Source organism: Lycium barbarum, chromosome 11 (assembly GCF_019175385.1).
Source record: "Lycium barbarum isolate Lr01 chromosome 11, ASM1917538v2, whole genome shotgun sequence".
NCBI lineage: Eukaryota > Viridiplantae > Streptophyta > Magnoliopsida > Solanales > Solanaceae > Lycium > Lycium barbarum.
In genome coordinates, this window is record NC_083347.1 from 31,042,288 (window position 1) to 31,062,864 (window position 20,577).

The following is a 20,577-nucleotide window of genomic DNA, read 5'->3' on the forward strand; positions in this document are numbered from 1 at the left end:
AGCATTGATCAAGTTAAAAACCGAACTTTGAAACTTGCAATCATCAAATTCACTTGGATAATACTTGCCCAACTTCATAATCTGTCCTTATCAAATTAGCAGGGAAACCAACTGGACTCGAACTAGCTATATACAGGAGTAAGTCACCAACTCACTACATCAACATGATCGACACCTAAAGTTGCAATAACAACATAAAATAATTTCACGTGCAAGTAATGTGAATAGTATGCTTCAACTTTCCTGGCGGATATTTTTTATTGTCAAGACATTTCTGCAACATCAATAAGATCATTTCCTTATTTTAAAGAAGGGGGCAGCAACATTTTGACATAAATACAAAAATTGATCGGTTGTGTTTAAACATGATAACACACAGTGGCGGACCCAGGATTTTGAGTTCGGGGGTGCTTGATAATAATAGAGAAGTAAAATTATCATTTCATGGGTGCTCTATTAACTATTTATATCTGTTTCCTTTAAATTTTCTGACTGAGTTCAATGGGTGCTGGAGCACCCAAAATTTGCTAGTGGGTACGCCCCTGATTACACAACCTTTTGCTTGGATCATCACAATTAATAAGGATGAAAGAGAAGAACAGCACGCCCAGGTAGGCCGTCATCATGGACAAACATCTCTGATCCATATTAGTGATTTGGAATCAAGAGGGAAGCATTTACAAAACAGTAGGAGAATTTGTTAATCATTGCTTTATCACAAGTTGGATCTACTGGTAGCAGAGGGAACTACAGCACTCATCTTATATTACAAAAGAAAAAAAAATACATTAAAGATAAACTTAACTGTGTTCTATTTCTTGATCATTGCAAAATGATCTGTGCCTTGAGAAATTATTTCATCTCACTCTTGCGGAATTGTAAATATCTATGTATTTCCCTGCTGTATTGTTCCAGCTATTGTCAATACGCATATCTTTCTGCACGACTGCTTTCCATTCATTTGGTTCTGCATTACAATTAGATCAATCAAACATTTAAATCTTTGTCTCAAAATAGTTGGAGTCAGTTATATGAATCCTCTCCGTTAATTTTCAATGTCTAAGGTGAATGACGGCCTACAATCAACCGGTATACTTTCAAGGAAATCAGAAGGACGAGCTACATGGATATTCAAGGATAAAATGACTTACTTTCTCGATAGTAAGAAAATGCACGTCCTAAAGCGCAGTTTAAGGATCCTTCATCAATTCCTTCAAAGACAAACCTACATGGAAAATATAGTGAGCACTTCAGAATCACATTTACAATGCCAGTCAAACCTACAAATGGTTAAAGATCCATCACCAGACAAGTTAATCTTTTTATTGAAAAAAACAACACATAAAATAGGGCTCCGACTGAAATAACCATGCATGTTCTTGCAACAGTTGCTTTATATTTATTTTACTTAAGCTGAAAAAATGGGATCACCTTCTTTAAAAACCCTTTAGCTCTGAAATCTAGCAATATAGCATGTACATCAGTAAGACAATTTTATTCTTGACAAAGAAAATCTATGCAAACTCAAAAAGCAGCTGTGTGAGTTATTTTTCATGAAGGTTACTGATGATCTACTTCAAATACCACATTTGTCGGTTATTTCTTTTTTGTATTCTCATCCTCACTATGAAGCGCACACACAAAGTTGAAGTTCAGACCCCAGTTCATACCAGCATCAATTTTGAATACAACAATAAGTGGGATTTTGAGAATTCGATAAGTTACCCGTTAGCAATCTCAGCATGAGATTGATCATCCATGTCGAAAACCGTGTCTGCGAGACCACCGGTCTTCCTAACTATGGGAACCTGAAACAGTGCAAAATGAGTATGTTTTTGGTAGCAATAATTGGACAACCACCATTTTATACTTCTAGAGACACACACACAACCCTAAATAAAACCTTTCTGACAAGTTCTTCTACCATATAATTATGGCAACTCAGAAGCAGAAAAAGACACAGATATCTGTCCCAGATTTATCAACGTAAAACGTGAAATAAAATATTCTAAATAAGTAATACTCGTAGTACTTACAGCCCCATAACGCATTCCAATCATCTGTGCTAGCCCGCATGGCTCATACATTGAAGGCACTAACACCATGTCTGCAGCAGCATAGAGCATATGGGACAGCTCCTCGCTTCATGATTTGACACCATTTGAAAAAGAATGATCACTCGGGTTAAAATTTCCCTCATGCATTTAGAGTATACAGGTGATTCATATAAAAAAAGAATTGATATCTACAAGTAAAAAAAAAAAAAAAGAGGGCAGCCCGGTGCACTAAGATCCCGCTATGCGCGGGGTCCGGGGAAGGGCCGGACCACAAGGGTCTATTGTACGCAGCCTTAACTTGCATTTCTGCAAGAGGCTGTTTCCACCGCTCGAACCCGTGACCTCCTGGTCACATGGCAGCAACTTTACCAGTTACGCCAAGGCTCCCCTTCAATTGATATCTACAAGTGATTCATATAATTTGAGGTTCACTTAATCAGATAAGAAAGTAGATTTTCTGTTCAAGCTCCAGGTAAATGCATAAACATTACCACTAATATTTACAAGTGATTCATATAATTTGAGGTTCACTTAATCAGATAAGAAAGTAGATTTTCTGTTCAAGCTCCAGGTAAATGCATACGCATTACCACTAATATTTGTTGAAGCTTAGGAATATTAGATAATCAATTGAATTCAAAAATAGTTACCTGTACATCAAAAGGATACGGATATTGGAGCCCTTGTTATGCTACAAAGAGGACAAGTAAGTGATATCACCATTGCATGGTCATTCAAAAAGGTTCAAAAACACAACCAGATCTATTGGACTCCTTCAATACAGAACACTTCGTTCTCTAAAATGTGTAAGTTGTGTTGAAAATTATAAGCACGATGGAATTATATCTGTTAAGTGTTAACATATGAAATCACTAACTGCTTATTACTTCTAGCTTACTCCAGAGGAGAATTTGGGAACATGCATCAATAAGCAATTAGTGCTGTAAATTTTACTTAACTTATTCTTTCAATTCTTTCACTCTTATCCTTTTTCTGTTCGTTTTTCTTTTTTGCTTTATCAATTGGCATTTCTTTCAGGTCAAAATGCAGCACTTTGATCTGGAACCTGACATCTAAATCATTAAATGATTCCATTCTAAAATCATAAGAAAATAATAATAAGAAGGAAAAATTAAAACGGTCATAATGAACTCTATATCAGTGGTGAATGCTTTCATTTTCCATCTCATGATGGAGAAAACCGTCTGTAGTCTGTACCACCACAGCAAGCCAGCAGGAAGAATAGTTTAAGTTTAGAAATTTTGGTTACCAATTCTGCTAAACCTTCAAATTCTCTCTCAACTCGACCATCTGAAGCCCTCCCCAAAACAACCATCTGTCCACCCTGCAAAACATGCCAGCAGCTGACTTCAATTACAATGGTCAAAACAACAACCTATCAGTTGGCCACAAAATTTAGAAGACAATCCCACGAAAAGCTGCAAAATAGTAATTTTTTTTATTATTATTATTATTATTATTTTGAAATTGGTACTGTTGCATTCCTCAGCATTTAGGGGAATGCTGGCACCCATCAAAAGGAGACAAAAGAAAGGAAGGAAACAGAAAACAGTAGATTACAAGGATCCTAAAAACTGAAAAATCTCCTCTACATCTTCTATACATTGTTCTTTACACCAAAAGTAGAAAGATACAATACAATTCCACTTCACTCTCTGAAGGGAATTAGACTTATCTTCAAAACATCTCCCATTTCTTTCTTACCAAACTGTCCACCATACACAAGCCGGAATTATCCTCCACCATTTCTTTTGATTCTTACTTCCCCCTCTTCTAATCCAGAAACTCAGCAAATCAGCTGTGTTCTGGCATTGTCCACTTCACTTTGGTGAAACTAAAAAAAAATTGCCCAGATGTGAACTCTAAAATAAGGCAGTCTATTCTCTCTCCTCTGCCCTCCAACTCTCCACCCCACCCGCCACCCCGTCAGGAGACCAGACCGCATCACTGTTCATGTAACTCCGGCGACCAGGTAACGCCGACCACTTTTCCGGCCAGATCTACTTTTTTCTCTCTTTCCTTTTCTTCTTCTCCTCTTCTTCTTCTCTTCTCCTTTTTTCCTTTTTTTAGCTGCTTCTGCTGCTTCCAGAACACAGCTGCGTCATCGCCGGAGACCTTTTCCGGCCAGCCCTCTCTCTCCTTTTTTCCTTTTCTTTTCTTGTTCTTTTTTTCTTCCCCCCCCCCCCCCCCCCCCCTCTCTTCTCCCGTTTCAGGTCTCTGTGAGCAGAATTCCGGCAGTGAACAGTAACTCAACAGTGAATAGTTTGAACAGTAACTCGGACGTTGAACAGTGTTTTCCGGCGGCGACCAGGTTCAGTTCAACTGGAGTTGGTACCTCCGGTTGCCACATCCATTATTTGTCCATACACTTGTAGTTACATTTTGCTAACTTTAGACTTTTGAATAATTTATTAGTTCATACTCATTTTCGTGGCTTTACTTAGTGATGGTAGACTAGGGTCATGTTTTCGTTCGGGGACGGGGGCGAGGGTTAGAAGGGGTAAGTGGGTTAGAGGAGCGTCTAGGTTGAGAGTAGGATCTTGGAACATTGGGACGTTAACGGGGAAGTCCATAGAGCTAGTTAAGATTCTTAAGAAGAGGAAGATTAATATAGCTTGTATCCAAGAGACCAAATGGGTAGGTCCTAAAGCTAAGGAGGTAGACGGGTATAAGTTGTGGTTCTCTGGTAGGTCGAAGTATAGAAATGGGGTGGGCATTTTAGTAGATGGTGAATTAAGGGATCAGGTGGTAGAGGTTAGGAGAACCACTGATAGGATGATGTCGATTAAGGTGGTCGTTGAAGGACTCACTGTGAACATTATTAGTGCATATGCGCCGCAAGCGGGTTTAGGCGACGAGGAGAAGAGGCGCTTTTGGGAGGATTTGGACGAATTAGTGGGAGGCATACCGCCTATTGAGAAGCTATTTGTGGGAGGTGATTTCAATGGACACATCGGGCCTATTTCGGGAGGTTATGATGATGTGCATGGAGGCTTTGGCTTCGGGGACAGGAATGGAGGAGGAGTCTCACTTTTGGATTTTGCAAGAGCTTCTGGGTTGGTGATAGCCAATTCGAGTTTCCCAAAGAAGGAGGAACACTTGGTAACCTTTCGTAGTTCGGTGGCTAAGACTCAGTTAGACTTTTTACTCCTTAGGAAGGATGATAAAGGTATGTGCAAAGATTGTAAGGTCATTCCGAGCGAATATCTTACAACCCGACATAAGCTCTTGGTGATGGAATTAGCGATCAAGATGACGAGGAAGAAGAGGGTCGTGGAGGACCGACCTAGGATCAGATGGGGGAGTTTGACCACGATTAGTGCCCTGGAGATGGGAGAGAAATTGAAGGATATGGGGTCCTGGGATAGTAGTGGGGATGCGACCAGTATGTGGGATAAGACGGCTAGTTGCATTAGGGTGGCAGCAAGGGAAGTGTTGGGGGTCTCGACAGGTAGTCGTGGTCAGCATCGAGGGGACTGGTGGTGGAATGGTAAAGTTCAAGGGAAGGTGGAAGCAAAGAAGGTGGCGTATGCGAAGTTGATAGAAAGCAAGGATGAGGTGGAGAAGTGGACGAATACAGAACTTTATAAGATGGCGAGGAAGGAGGCGAAGTTGGCGGTTTCGACGGCAAAAACGACAGCTTTTGAACGCATGTATGCTGAACTAGAAGAGAAAGGAGGGGACCAGAAATTGTTCAGGCTAGCCAAGGCGAGAGAGAGAAAGGCACGTGATGTGGATCAAGTAAAGTGCATCAAGGACGAGCATGGCAAAGTATTGGTAGAGGAGACTCTCATTAGACGGAGATGGCAGTCATACTTCTGCAAACTCTTGAATGAAGAAGGGGACAGAGACATTGTGTTGGGAGAATTAGAACATACATGAAGGCGTCACGATTTTGGGTATTGCAGGAGTATTAAGGTTGACGAGGTTAAGGGTGTTGTTCGTAGGATGCGCAGGGGGAAAGCGACCGGACCTGACGAGATTCCTGGGGAATTCTGGAAGAGCGTGGGCCCGGCAGGTTTGGAGTGGCTGACTAGGTTGTTTAATGTCATCTTTAAGACAGCATTGATGCCCGAAGAATGGAGGGCGAGTGTAATGATCCCTCTATACAAGAATAAGGGAGATATCCAGAGTTGCAACAACTATAGAGGTATCAAGCTGCTAAGCCATACTATGAAAGTGTGGGAAAGGGTGGTGGAGATGAGGGTGAGGAGAGGTGTGTCTATTTCAGAGAACCAGTTCGGATTCATGCCGGGACGCTCAACTACAGAAGCCATCCATCTTGTGAGAAGGTTGGTGGAGCAGTATAGGGAGAGGAAGAAGGACTTACACATGGTATTCATCGACCTAGAAAAGGCTTATGACAAAGTTCCAAGAAAGATCCTATGGAAATGCTTGGAGGCTAAAAGTGTACCTGTGGCGTACATTAGGGTGATCAAGGACATGTATGAGGGAGCCAAAACCAGGGTAAGGACAGTAGGAGGAAACTCAGAGCACTTTCCAGTTGTGATGGGGTTGCATCAAGGATCAGCTCTTAGTCCGTTTTTATTTGCCTTGGTGATGGATGAATTGACACGGCAAATTCAAGGTGAGGTGCCATGGTGTATGTTGTTTGCGGATGACATAGTCCTGATCGACGAGACTCGTAGCGGAGTTAACGCTAAGCTGGAGAGTTGGAGACATACTCTGGAGTCTAAAGGGTTTAAGCTGAGTAGGACCAAGACAGAGTACTTGGAGTGTAAGTTCAGTGAAGCACCTCAGGAGGCTGGCTTGGAAGTGAGACTTGGTACCCAGGCCGTCCAGAAGAAAAGTAATTTCAAGTACCTTGGGTCTATTCTGCAAAGCTGCGGGGAGATTGACGATGATGTCACACATCGTATTGGGGCAGGGTGGATGAAATGGAGGCTTGCTTCCGGAGTGCTATGTGACAAGAAGGTGCCACCAAAACTTAAGGGCAAGTTCTACAAAGTGGTGGTTAGACCGACTATGTTGTATGGGGCGGAGTGTTGGCCGGTTAAGATCTCTCACGTTCAAAAGATGAAAGTTGCCGAGATGAGAATGTTAAGATGGATGTGTGGCCACACCAGGAGTGACAGGATTAGGAATGAGCATATTCGGGATAAGGTGGGGGTGGCCTCGGTGGAAGATAAGATGCGAGAAGCGAGATTGAGATGGTTTGGGCATGTGAAGAGGAGAGACACAGATGCCCCAGTGCGGAGGTGTGAGAGGTTGGCAATGGATGGTTTCAGACGAGGTAGGGGTAGACCGAAGAAGTATTGGGGAGAGGTAATTAGACACGACATGGCGCAACTACAGCTTACCGAGGACATGACCTTAGATAGGAGGGTTTGGAGGACCCAAATTAGGGTAGAAGGCTAGTAGATAGTCTCGTTTTCCGTTCTTATTAGTAGTCGCATTATCGCAATATAATTTCTTCTGCTCAGATTTCTGCTATTATCTGTTATTTCCTGTGCTTTGATTATCCTGTGTTATCTGTGTCGCTTGCATTATTTCATTTCATATCGCTTTGATTCTCTTAACCTTATTTGACTTCTTTTTATGCTTTTATTGAACCGAGGGTCTTTCGGAAACAGCCGTCCTACCTTGGTAGGAGTAAGGTCTGCGTACACTCTACCCTCCCCAGACCCCACGATGTGGGATTTCACTGGGTTGTTGTTGTTGTTGTATTTGGGCAGTGAATCTACAATGCAGAAAAAGGTGATTGTTTGTTTCTATGGCTTCCATACGCAGAAAGCATCTGGGAACAACTGGCAATCCTTTCTTCTGCAATACCTGCTGAGTAAGGCATGCCCTTCTAGCAACTAACCAAGAAAAACATTTTACCTTGTTGGGTGCTATGTTTTTTTTTTTTAATTTTTTTTTAATTTTAGATCAAGTAAAAGATTTCATTGATAATAAACAGGCCATCTTGGCTGTATACAAGAGATATACCAAAAAAGGAGAAACCTACAAAATATGGTTCTCTCCAAAAGACACTCAATCCTCTATACAAACAGGAACTACATGGGTGCACCAAAAGAAAATAAGGGATCGGAGACTATCCTCAATTGAGCAAAGCTCATCTCCACCCCTTCAAAAGCTCTCCTATTTCTCTCTTTCCAAATGACCCACATTAACGCAAGAGGAGTAACATTCCAAGCCTTGTGCCTTCTTATTCTAGCTCCACTCTTCCAGCTAAACATCAACTCCTTCACGGATCTTGGCATAGCCCAACAAACGCCAAACTATCTAAAGATATCCCACCATAACCTCGTGGCTATTTTGCAATGTAGTAAAAGATGATCCACGCCCTCACCTGTCTCCTTACATAGGAAACACCAACTTATGCAAACAACCTTTCATTTTCTAAGATTCTCCGTCGTCAAAATCACCCCTCTAGTAGCTAACCACGAGAAGAAGCACACCTTCCTCGGCACCTTTGGTATCCAAACCGAATCATACAGAAAACTAACCTCCGTCCTAACCAGGAGGTTCTCATAGAAGGACTTGACGGAGAACACTTTGTTATTTCCCACCTCCCAACTCAAAGCATCGGGTCTGTCGACTGGCTCGCATTGGTTGTGAGGTAAAGCTAGTAATCTCTGAAGCTCGATCACCTCCCAATCTTGGAAATCCCTCCTAAGCGCGATCACCTCCCAATCTTGGAAATTCCTCCTGAATCTTAAATCCCAAAAAATTCCACCCCCTTGTGTCCCCCTATACAATCAATTCCCTTTGGCAAGAAACCCTATACAAATTCGGAAAATCATTCTTTAGCACCAAACCTCCACACCACTTTGTTTTGCCTCCAAAACCTAACTCTACTCCCATCCCCAACCTTAAAAGCAATGTTGTCATTAAAGGTTTCCCACCCCTTCATTATATTCCTCCGCACAGATTTTGTGCAGTCTTTATATATATACAACAAATGTTACCTTTTCAAAAACGATGAAAGCGACAATAATAGAGCACTATTAGACGCATGTGTATCTGTAGACTTGAGTAAGATAACATTGTTTGCACCATACAGCCTGCATTTATTCTCCAACTCCCTTGCTCAGGTGACCTATATCCCCAGTGTGGGGAACTGGTAGGCATTTATATCAAAATCTGAAACTGGATACACGAATCAGGATTCTACACATCTGTCATAGTTTAGACACAGGAATATCTTAGGAAGTGCCGAGAGTAGTTCAACAAGTTTTGTGCCTATGATGGAAAAGTTAAGCTCACATCATCTTAACTCTCATCTACCCATAAAATGATAAAAGACCATCTAATTGAATCTTCATAACGAAAATGTATCCTATGTGCTGTTTATGTATAAATCTGACTGATCGGATGGTTGTTTTCCTGTGTATAGGTGCACTTTTGGCAAAAAGGACGAGATGGGGACAAACACTTACTAGTTCTTCAATGTGCTTGATCGCATGAGTGATTAGATGGAGACCCTTTTGAGCAACCAATCTAGTAATGCAGATAACCAAAGGAACTTGATCAGCCACACAAGTATTGGGTTTGATGTCTTCAAAAGGCAGACCAAGTCCCTTTTGAACAAATTGTTTGCATATCCTCTTCCCTTCAGTTTTGCTGGCTTCTAAAACACAAAAGTGAAATAAGAAGAAAGTTGAAGAAAATATCCTTGAAGCTAAAATTTGTTACATAACAAATCAAAAAAGTATTTTCAAACGAGAAAACATCCAAAGCAAGAAGTTCACAAGAGAAATTAACCATGAGAAAGCCACACATTCTCCTTTGGTCAAGAAGGAGGTACTTTCGCTTGATTGTACATCCCTTTTTGTGCAGAGGCTAAGCTCAGAGGAACACCAAATGGTAGACTCGTGGACATATAGAAGACGACCTAGTGGCATAAACCTTTTGGCTCATGATTGCATCAAACATGCAGAACTTGTTCTTTTGCATAATCTCTATACAAACTTCCTAAGCTCTGGTTTGAAAAGAAAGGCTTAGTATAAGTAATGAAGAAACAAACAGATAAATGTCAAAGGGGGAACCATGGGGACATCAAGCTCTTGACTGGAAATGGTTTGCAGACGGTAAGTGAAATGTATTAAGTGAAGCAGTCCAAGTCAAGTCGCATGTATGTACTGATGAAAATTAACTCCTAAATAACAGAAAGTTGTCGTAGGTAACACAGACATCAAGGTAAATGGCATGGTAGAGAAGTTCTGATGCGTGAGACTTCTCTTAGAATCTGAAGCAATATGCTCAAAAGGAGTAAAAGCATCCCAAAGCAATCAGACATCAAAGGAGTATTAAATGTATTATACTCCTAAGCGGGAGAAATGTGTGTAGAGAACATCCAAATACCAGAAATACTGAATCATGGTTTGTTCTAACTGAAAAAGAAGAATGTGGATTGGACGTCTACATGGGGATCATTCAGGAAGACTTAGTAGAAATATTGGAGTGAACTTCTAGATACATATGTTTCTCTTCTGCCAGCGAATTCACATCATACCGCACTTTGGTAACTCAATGAGATTCAATAACCAATGACTGTTACTACCTATGACACAACTATCACAATTGATATTAACGGAGTGGATCATGAGGCTCCTAAAACACATAAAGAGTTTGGTAATTTCCTGTAACCATGGAAATCGGTTCAAGAAAGCAGCAAGCTGGTATAACCAGAGTATAGAGCCTAAAAACAAGCCCCTGAGCTATGATCAAAGAGCTTTTGAAATTCCCAAAAGACTTGCTTAGGATTACTTCTTATACACAAGCCAAAAAGATTTCATTAAAAATTTGTCTACTTTTTTTTTTGGATTAGGTAAAGATTGTCCTACTTTTCTCATCCCATTTCTGGGATTTGAGCTCTATACTATATTTTATATGGACTAGAAATCACAAAATCGACAGTTTCATGTCCAATTAAAGTATTAAACCACTAAAGAATGAAAACTAATTGACAGCTCTCATGTTACCTGTGATTGAACGGCAATGCCTTTTAAGTGCAAACTCTTAGTGTCTCATAGTTCCAAGAATATAAACTAGTGAAGAAGACAACATGAAAGCAAACACCAGAGCAATGCAAATAAAATCAGTAAATTTTGACCTCCCCCCCCCCCCCCCCCCCCCCCCAAAAAAAAACCCCAACCTCCAAAACCCCCTTAATTGGTAGATATAGTTGAGAAATCATTACATTTAATTCCGTAAGTTGATAATGATATTAAACAGTGCCCAATAATATGCAAAGTATTGGAAAAAACTGACATGTTGTATTAGCATCCTTTCTTTCATCGAAAGAACGAAAATTCCTGCAGTAGCAACAATCTTTGTCTTTAAACAGTTACAACTATCTTTTCTTATGCATTACCCTAAGACCTAGACAATGACTCAAGATCAAAAACCCTATATCCACTGAGTAAGCCTTGTGTAATAGGTTTTCATTAAAGTCCTTTCCAGCCCTTGTCTTTATTGAAATACATTGGGTCAATGATTATCAGGAAATAACGTGAAGTCACCCTAATTTGTTGTCCATGAAGCTGTTGATGGACAACACTGACTGTGACAATTTTCTGCTGAACTCCTCTGCATGAACCCCGAGTCTACGTTGTTCAAACAAATGAAAAGGAAAAAAGGAAGTCAATCTCATAAACTCCATTGTGCTTCCGCATGTCCAACACGGATGAGGTGACCTTTTCTAATATTTCTTTGGTAACATGTAATCTGTTTGAATCCATATCAACATTAGCATCCCTCATGCGGCAAAAACATATGCAATGGTAGCTCAGATGCGGCAAAAACATATGCAATGGTAGCTCAAAGCAAGTGGTGTCTAAGTAATTCTACAACATCACAGAAATTGTTACCATCAAATTTAGCAGGCAAATAAACATCCGTTGCTGGATTCCACATTTCAGTATCAATCCCATTTAAAATGCCAGAATACCTGAATGACAATATAACTCATTTAAAACATCTTTATTAGGAAAACAGATTTAAAAAAAAAATCAAAAAGAAGAGTAAAAGAGAAATTTAATAGTAATTGACATGATATTAAGTGGCTACATGTTAATTTCTACAGAGATTCAGAAAGAGAGGCTGAAGCATGATTAATGACACAGAATTTAATGTAACAAGACAATATTATTAAAGTAGAGTGTTGAAGGCATTACTTATCACGATTTCTCATCAAAGCACTAGAAAGCCATCCAGAGCAGAGTGTCTCCTTGAGATAGGTTGGTGAAACTGTACTGAAATTAACAGGAGAAATTAAAGAAAGAAGATAGTTTTCTGTTTTCGATGACATAACAAATGAAGATTGTTCATGCATCTTGTATTTAGTAAAATGTATTCCAATGGCTGTTACAAGCTCAGGATAGCCTCTAGTAGAGTTATGAGTGGAAACTTCAGAATTTTTCCCAAGAATCAGACTTCAAACTAGACATAAGAAAACAAAAAAAAAGTCAGTACAAGCAAATTGTATTTATTAGGTACATCTCACTTTTTCCTTCATTTCCTTTAACTACAAGGGTTTGTGCACCTGATTGTCCATAAAATCTGGCATCTGTTAATAACTAAGCAAAAACCTAAGTTGTTCTATAATTATTTTAGTTAATTCTGTTGTTCTGCACGACTTCTGTACGGGGAAAGTGATTGGAAAAGGACATAAGTCACAAGACTTGTATCAGTTATTCAGTCCGATTTTTACTTTTGGTGCCTCATTATATCAGGTTGGGAGTGCTGTGAAGAACCAAACTACCCAGAATAACTGCCATGGCCTGCCAGCCACGAAGAAGTACCATGGGAACCCTGACCTACACTGTAGGAACCATGCCTGGTACTTCATAACAGTCTGAAACATCAATATATTTCCAAGTTACAGAAGATAGTCCCAAGTCTCTCTAAAATGTCTAATTTAGAGTGTGAGTCATCTTAGTTTGCGAAACACAAAGTGAGTCTTCCCCAAAGTGAATCCAGAATAAGGCAACACTTATAAGAAAAGAAGGTTTGTATGGCTTAAACACGTGTAGAGATATCTATAATATCCATCTTTCTTCTCTTTTATTGTTTTATTGTCGTTCTATGTTCTATTCGGGGCAACATAGGTGGGATTAGATACCTCAGTAGTCCTAGCCGTAAACGATGGATACTAGGCGTTGTGCATATCGACCCGTGCAGTGTTGTAGCTAACGCGTTAAGTATCCCGCCTGGGGGAATATTAATGATAGATAAAAATAGATCGATGCATAATCTTTGAATGAATAATTTTAGAAAATAATGGAATTTCCATATTAATCGAGTATTTCTTCGTTTTAATATTTGGAAAATATTTTTTGGCGATTCAAATTTTTTAATATTATTTGTTTTATTAGGACCTCACTGATTTTTAACACCTGAACCATGATATACAATAAGTCGATAAAGTATAAATCCAATTTCAAAAATTCGAAAGCGGTAAATGCGCAATATGTGACTCACGTGAATAGTGAAATAACCTTCCCTATTCTTTCCCTTATGTTTGAAGTTGTTTACTCTAAATTGTGTTAGTTCTATTTGATAGCTATTCCGGTTTCACCTGGTAGCTGTTGTAGAAATATATCAGAATATTTTCTATCTTTCAAGCCTTTTGTGCTAACATTTGTAATCAATGTGGTGCTTTATAGAATATCCTTTCCACACCCTTCTCATCTTTCATGTCTTTGCAAGGTATCCTTCATCTAGCGTGTTCGCATATTTCTTAACAAAATGGAGACGTTAAACGAAATAATAGACTTTGAATAAAACAGGTTGCAAATAACTTATTTAGCTCAGGCTCTAGCGTGTTCGCATATTCCTTAACAAAATGGAGACGTTAAACGAAAGAATAGACTTTGAATAAAACAGGTTGCAAATAACTTATTTAGCTCAGGCCTTGATACTCCCATACTAAAATCGTTTGCTAAGAAGTCAATATGGGTAACCATGTAAAACAAAGATTGTTCCCTTGCTAAGTTGAACTAGTCAAGCAATTCCTTCCACTGCTTCTACAAGGATGGCAATCGGGCAGACTCTGTTTTAGTTAATTCTGTCACCTTGTGATTCGGGTGATTTGGTGATTCGCCATATTAGGTTCAGAAATATAAAGTTGCAACTGGAGATTATCTCTTATTCTGCTTCGCAAAAGAGGTGGTATAAACGAGATGGCACCAAGAAGAAAATCAGGAGAAGTAAGAACATGAGTAGTGACGCTATAGTTCTTATTAGAGGAAAAGGGAGTAATATGATTAATTTAATTTATGAAGAAAACATTGGACTAGGGAGAAATGAAAAGGGAAATTGGCTTATTAAACTGTGACCAATGTCAATTGGGGAATTTTTAAAAAAAAAAAAAAAAAAAAAATTGGTAACTGTAATTGGGGAAAATTATTCACACCAAGAAAAAGTAAACCTTGTAGGAAAATTAGGTAGCTGCACTAGATTTAGCTAACTTACACTACAGCGTTGCTGTATACTATGCCACCTTTCAACAAACTTAACCTCTCTGGATTATGGCCAACTGTGCGATCATCTACAGCCTGCCACAGTGGGAACAAAAGCAATTTATTCAAGGTAACGAAGAACAGTACCCTAATGGTAAAAGAAACACACAAATAAGCCGCTGAAAGACTATAATATAACACATTCAGAGCTATAAACCACTACACAGCAGCCCGGTGCACTAAGCTCCCGCTATGTGCGGGGTCCGGGGAAGGGCCGGACCACAAGGGTCTATTGTACGCAGCCTTACCTTGCATTTCTGCAAGAGGCTGTTTCCACGGCTCGAACCCGTGACCTCCTGGTCACATGGCAGCAACTTTACCAGTAACGCCAAGGCTCCCCTATAAACCACTACACAGCATTTCCTGATAATATCTTTAACTGAAAAAACAACTTAAGACTGCAGAAATTATGATAACTAAATCTTAAATAAATGAGAACACCTTGTCTTCAGTTGCATAGGCAGATCCATCAAGACCAAACTTACTGAGTTCCTCTTGTCTGTCAAAGAAATTGGAGAAAGCCCATGAAAAGAATTTGGTAAATCTAAAAGGCATATTTGCATCAGATGCAGCTACCAACTATAGCTTCACATCCTTCTAGGTTTAGCTTAACAGCAGATCGAATCATGGCTTTTTTAAGAAAGAAAAGGCAAAAAAAAAAAAACTACAAGAATTTTACTCCATTACATAGTTCAGTTCAAAGTGTTATATAGCAATGAACTGGAGCAGAAGGAATATGTATGTTTGACAGATCAAATCCATGCAGCATTTGATGGAACTAAGAATCTCTATAGCCTCTTATGTTAACAACAAATTGATGAGATAGTACTTGGATTTCAGCTGCAGTTACATCGCTATGATTAGAGTCAGTTTGCAGTTACACTCAACAACAACAACATACCCAGTATATTCCCACAAAGTGAGGTCTGGGGAGGGCAGAGTGTACACAGACCTTACCCCTACCTTGGGAGGTAGTGAGGCAGTTACACTCATAAAACAAAACAAAACAAAACAATAAAACATACCCAGTATATTCCCACAAAGTGGGGTCTGGGGAGGGTAGAGTGTACGCAGACGTTACCCCTACCTTGGGAGGTAGAGAGGCAGTAACACTCATAAAACAAAAAAAGAGTTTTTCAGTTAGAAAGAAGCAGAGTTGTTAAGAGAACATGACAACAAAACCACCATGCAAGAGAACCAGCCAAGTTCCGAAGTGCGTGTCAGTTAGAAAGAAACCGATTCTTACAAAACGTGACAACAAAAACAAACATTTAAGCAAACCAGAGGTTCCAAAGTGAGCAGACAACAGAAAGTATATGTGTATGTGCATTGCTTGTATGCATGCAATCACATTCTTTTGTAGAACAACTGCTTAAGGTAGAAGGAACAGAGAGAGTGAAGAAAAGTTGAAGAGTAAGTGAATGGAGAAGAGACTATGTTTTCAATTGATTGGTTAACACTGTAGAAGAATAGCTCTTCAATAGATTTTGGGCTACGTACAATATGTTAAGTAGTTAGTCTCTACAACTAACAAGTAAAAATCCTACATTAAATACAAATATCCAATAACAAAAGGAAAATTAACTTAAATAGCCGTCACGCCCAAAAATATAGCCGGCAGATGTATAATATATGTACAATTAGTGTATAATATTTGTTTATAGGCTAACAACAGTAAGTGGCCAAATGTGTAACTTCCCCTAAAATAAATATATACATGAAATATTACGAATTATTCTCCTAGAATGTTGCAATCTGATCATATAGAAATACTAACTCACCTTTCTCTATATTGGATACCTTCCAAAGTTATTCCCCAAGGCATAATCAACAATTAACATATTTCACCCATACTAAAAGAGAATAGACACCAATTCAGACAACTGCAAACTGAGATTTGAAAAATCATTAAGAGGACAAAAGACCATCCTAGATATGGTCTACTTTGTTGTTTCTGCAGTTTCTTTATTGTTCCATCAGCTTAAGTGTTTAGGGGATTAATTTATGGTGTGCAACGGTCTCCTAGGACTAAACTACACCATCATTCAAGAGGTTTGATATATACGGAGCATAAAGGTATTAGAAAAATGAACCCGTATTTCTTCCTTCATTTGTAGCCTGAAAGTGTACCTGCATTCTCCGTAATGCTCCATGTTGTGAATAGTCAATACAATTCTCGGTTTCTGCACAGGATGTCAATGCTAAGAAACAAACAGATAGATAGATCTGCTTCAGATCAATTAAGGGAATGAAAAACAGAAGCCCCTAGATCATACCTGGAGTGAGAGAAAATGGTACATATCCCAGTAGAACAGAGGTAAAGCACTTGTCTGCCATTCATGTACATGAATGATATCAGGTTGTGTTCCAGTTACCTGTAACAGGATGTTGACCAGTAAAATCAGTCACAACGTTGTTTGCATGAAAGCTATAGGAAGACATCAACTCAAGATACAGGAGGAAGTTTGAAACATTCGGACATCAAGAACCTACTGAATTGAGACTGCAACTAATCAACTAAACTTAGGACTGCATTTGATCGAGGCAGCAAATCATATTGGCATGCCATCATCACATAAAAAATTTCCACACTTCACCTAGATGTAGCTCAATAAGTCAGGGGATTAAACACATTAACCCAAAATGTTCCAATAGAATTGTCAAATTGGAGTAAGTTTAGTTTTAATCTTTCTATACATCTACCGTGAAGCAATTTTAAACTCATGTGCTGTAATACCTGCATCCATTCAAGGCAAGCACGGCTGAAAAACAAGTATGCCTCTAACTCATTGTATGACCCTCCATATATGTTTGTTCCCTTGAAGAAGTGGTTGGATGGTTCAATAAGTGTCACTGGAACGCCTGAAACTTCTCCTCGATATGCATTACAGGCGACCCAGCTTCCATCATGATATGAGTTGTAAGTTTTAATCAAGGCTAGCTCATTGATGCAATTCTTTGGAATACATTCATAGAAAGGAAGCATAACATCAACTTTATGGCCGCGCATTAAACAGGCACGTCCAAGTCCTGTTACAACGTCACCTAGACCCCCAACTTTTGCTATAGGTGCCATTTCAGCTGTTACATGAACAATGTGCAAAAGATCAGAATCCAGTTCCACTCCAGCAGGAGCATCCGAGCTGAGGTCCCAAGATGGGAACTCTCTTTTCCAGAATTGAATTTCATCATTCGGAGAAGGCCACCGAAGACCTTCAGATTCACAATCGGCTTCTGTACCTTCTAGTTGCTCAGCTTCCAACTGTGGGAGAAACAAACTGAAGTCCAGGAGATAATTGGAAAAACTAACTGAAATGATGGCAAGCTTCTTAACCCAAAAACCAAAAAAGGAAAGGCTTAATACATCAACAGCCACTTAAACTTGTCAATAAATTTCATTTAGACACTCGAACTACGGTTTGTTCTAATTGAGCACTTGAATACATGATAACGTGTTCCTATTAGACACTTCCGGTTCAAATTTTGGAAAATTTTTGCGCATGTTCTCAAGCGTAGTTAAGTTAACCACACCTAAGGGTGGAAATCCCTAAGGGTTCCCAGAAAGCTGAAGCAAATATGGAATTACTAAAAGAGGGTATTCTAAATCTTTAGCTCCCAAACATATCTAAGTTTGCTCTTTTAATTCAAGCATTTCTACTTTCCTATCCATAAATTTCTAGTGATCACTGTCAATAACAACACTGTGTTAAGCAATTCGACTATCATCAACAAACTTCTCTAAAAGTTATGGTACTAAAATATATATAAAGAAAAGAAAAAAGGGTCTAACAGAATACAAGAAAAGATGATGGAATTTCACTCACCTTAGCTTCAATTTGAGGAAGAAGTTGAATCTTGAAATTGCGTGAGTGGGAGTACAAGTGTTTGTTGAGCTTCAACAAATTGGACTTAGTACTGATATTGTAACATGATCGGTATTTGATACTATTGCAGTGTCCATTAGGCACAAAAGATGATGGTAAGGACAAGCAAGAAGACAAATCCATGATCATTTTCGACATAAACATAAACACTAGCAAAATGTGCAACCGAAAGTATATTAAGGAAGGAGAGTGACAAGTAAACAAGGAATCTTGGTCTGGGGCTGGTGCTGGTGCAGTGCAGCTGATTGATGGGCCATAAATTAATTGAATATACCTTTAATATTCTGCAATTGCACCTTATTTGACAACAACTTTCCATAATTGGACACACGCAAATGTTAAAACACCCTATCCCATTTTAGCTGAGATATACTATTTGTGTACGAAATATACATGTCTTATAGGGTGTTCACGGATTGACGAAAAGATAGATCCAAATGAAAATCAAATCAAATTTGATTAAATAAATCGGATATTTATTGAGTTTGGTTTGGTTTGATTTTAGATTTTAAAATACTCGTAATGTTTGATTTGGTTTGATGTTATTATTAAAAAATACAGCAAAGTTAAAATAGAACTAAACCGACCAATTGTAGACATAAATTTTATAATATTTATATAATATAATAATATTTATAAATAAGTTTAAATATTTCGTGTGTTTTTTATCTTTATTTTATGGTGGAAATAAATTTTATCAAATATACTTTGAGAAGTCACGTGTGAGTCTAACTTTTTTTTTTTTTTTGCTTATAAACTGTTTTCAGCTTTTAAGCTGCTTTAAATAAGCTAAGTCAAATGGGCCCAATTATTTTTTTGAGCTTATTTTAATCACAAATTGACTTTAAGCTGGCCAGTCAAACACTCAAAAAAACTGAAAACAGCTTATAAGCAACTTATAAGTCAATCCAAACGGGCTCTAAGATGCATATGGTTTCTAAATATCATATGTACCGCATTATCTTATGAGATAAAGACATACACTTCATGGAAAAGGAGAAAATATGGTAGCACATGTTTCATACCATGTGTGTAAATGTCGACCAAAAGGGTTAACATAAGTTTTATCTCAACTTAATTATTGTGTGTGAGACTTATTGAGTATCCTTACGACTCCGATCAGTGGCTCGAATCTTGCTTCGATGTTCGCTATCTTAGCATGCTACCAAATGACCATGAGAGATTCGATTTGGCAAAGCATGACTAGAGTTGAGAGACTTGTGGAACGAGAAGATCATTAACAAAATCTCATTAGTGTTTGCTGGTACAGGATATGACTTATGGGTCATAATTGTGAATACAATAAATTATGATACATGAGATCAAAGTAAGATGTATCAATATGATTCCAATTAAATGATCTAGGACACTGAGCATACTTCTTATGATGATTCTCATTTATGACGACGAGAGATAGCAATGTGCTCTCATAGTATGCAGGTCGCACGGCCTATTTATCATGTATGAAATGATAAGAGAATTTAAAGAAATTTATGTTTTCCTTAGCTTGATGAAGCTTGAATACTCCCCTATGTGAGAGTGGGAGATGTTGGAAATAGCTATTGGGTCAGGTCAACCCATGAGGAGTGTTAATTAGCCTATTAGCTTGTCCTCCTCCTAAATCATACCTATAATGTATGAACACACCATTATGAATGTTAAAAAAACAGATAATTTTTCTACATTAATTAACATGACGACTAGAGTTAACTTCATTTTTTGAGGATATCAAAGCTGTGAAAACATAATGATTCATCCATCTTGTGAGAAATTGAGGGTTCCTGTCGAACGGTGACACAAGTCGTGATTACTGTAGATCCGCTTCTGCAAAGGAGAAATCCATTGATCTCCTAAACTAGTATTTTGGTTCATATACTACATTTTCCTTCCAAACGAAAAGATCATAATGTTCTCCCTACATACATACTCAGAGGTGCAATTGTTTAGTACAGAGTATATAGAAACTTATTAGGCTATATAAAAATTTATTTAAGTGTCACGTTGAACGTGTTAAGCTCCAATAGTTTGAGGATAACAACTTGCCAAAGCCGTAACTAGAGGTGTATATGGTTGATCGTGTTGGTTCGGATTTTTTAAATACCAAATCAAATCAAGTGTGTCGGT

General features: G+C 38.6%; 1 protein-coding gene across 4 annotated transcripts; it reads right to left on the minus strand.

Moving 5' to 3' along the window:
* Positions 1-625: 625 nt before the first annotated feature.
* LOC132620400 (uncharacterized) lies at positions 626-18,847 on the minus strand. 4 transcript variants are annotated; one of them, XM_060335060.1, is made up of 15 exons: positions 18,394-18,841; positions 17,307-17,831; positions 16,846-16,944; positions 16,700-16,752; positions 15,011-15,068; positions 14,523-14,605; positions 12,224-12,301; positions 11,918-11,997; positions 9,485-9,672; positions 3,328-3,402; positions 2,708-2,748; positions 2,037-2,142; positions 1,726-1,808; positions 1,152-1,225; positions 626-967 (listed from the first exon to the last, which is right to left on the minus strand). In XM_060335060.1, the coding sequence occupies exons 1-15, from the start codon at positions 18,595-18,597 to the stop codon at positions 858-860; spliced, it is 1,857 nt and encodes a 618-aa protein (XP_060191043.1). In that variant the 5' UTR covers positions 18,598-18,841; the 3' UTR covers positions 626-857. The 4 variants fall into 4 exon arrangements, 3 of the variants coding, with proteins under 3 accessions (XP_060191043.1, XP_060191042.1, XP_060191044.1); XM_060335059.1 differs by having other exon boundaries at positions 9,485-9,675; positions 18,394-18,836; XR_009574884.1 differs by lacking the exons at positions 626-967; positions 2,708-2,748 and having other exon boundaries at positions 9,485-9,675; positions 18,394-18,846.
* Between the last annotated feature and the right edge of the window lie 1,730 nt (positions 18,848-20,577).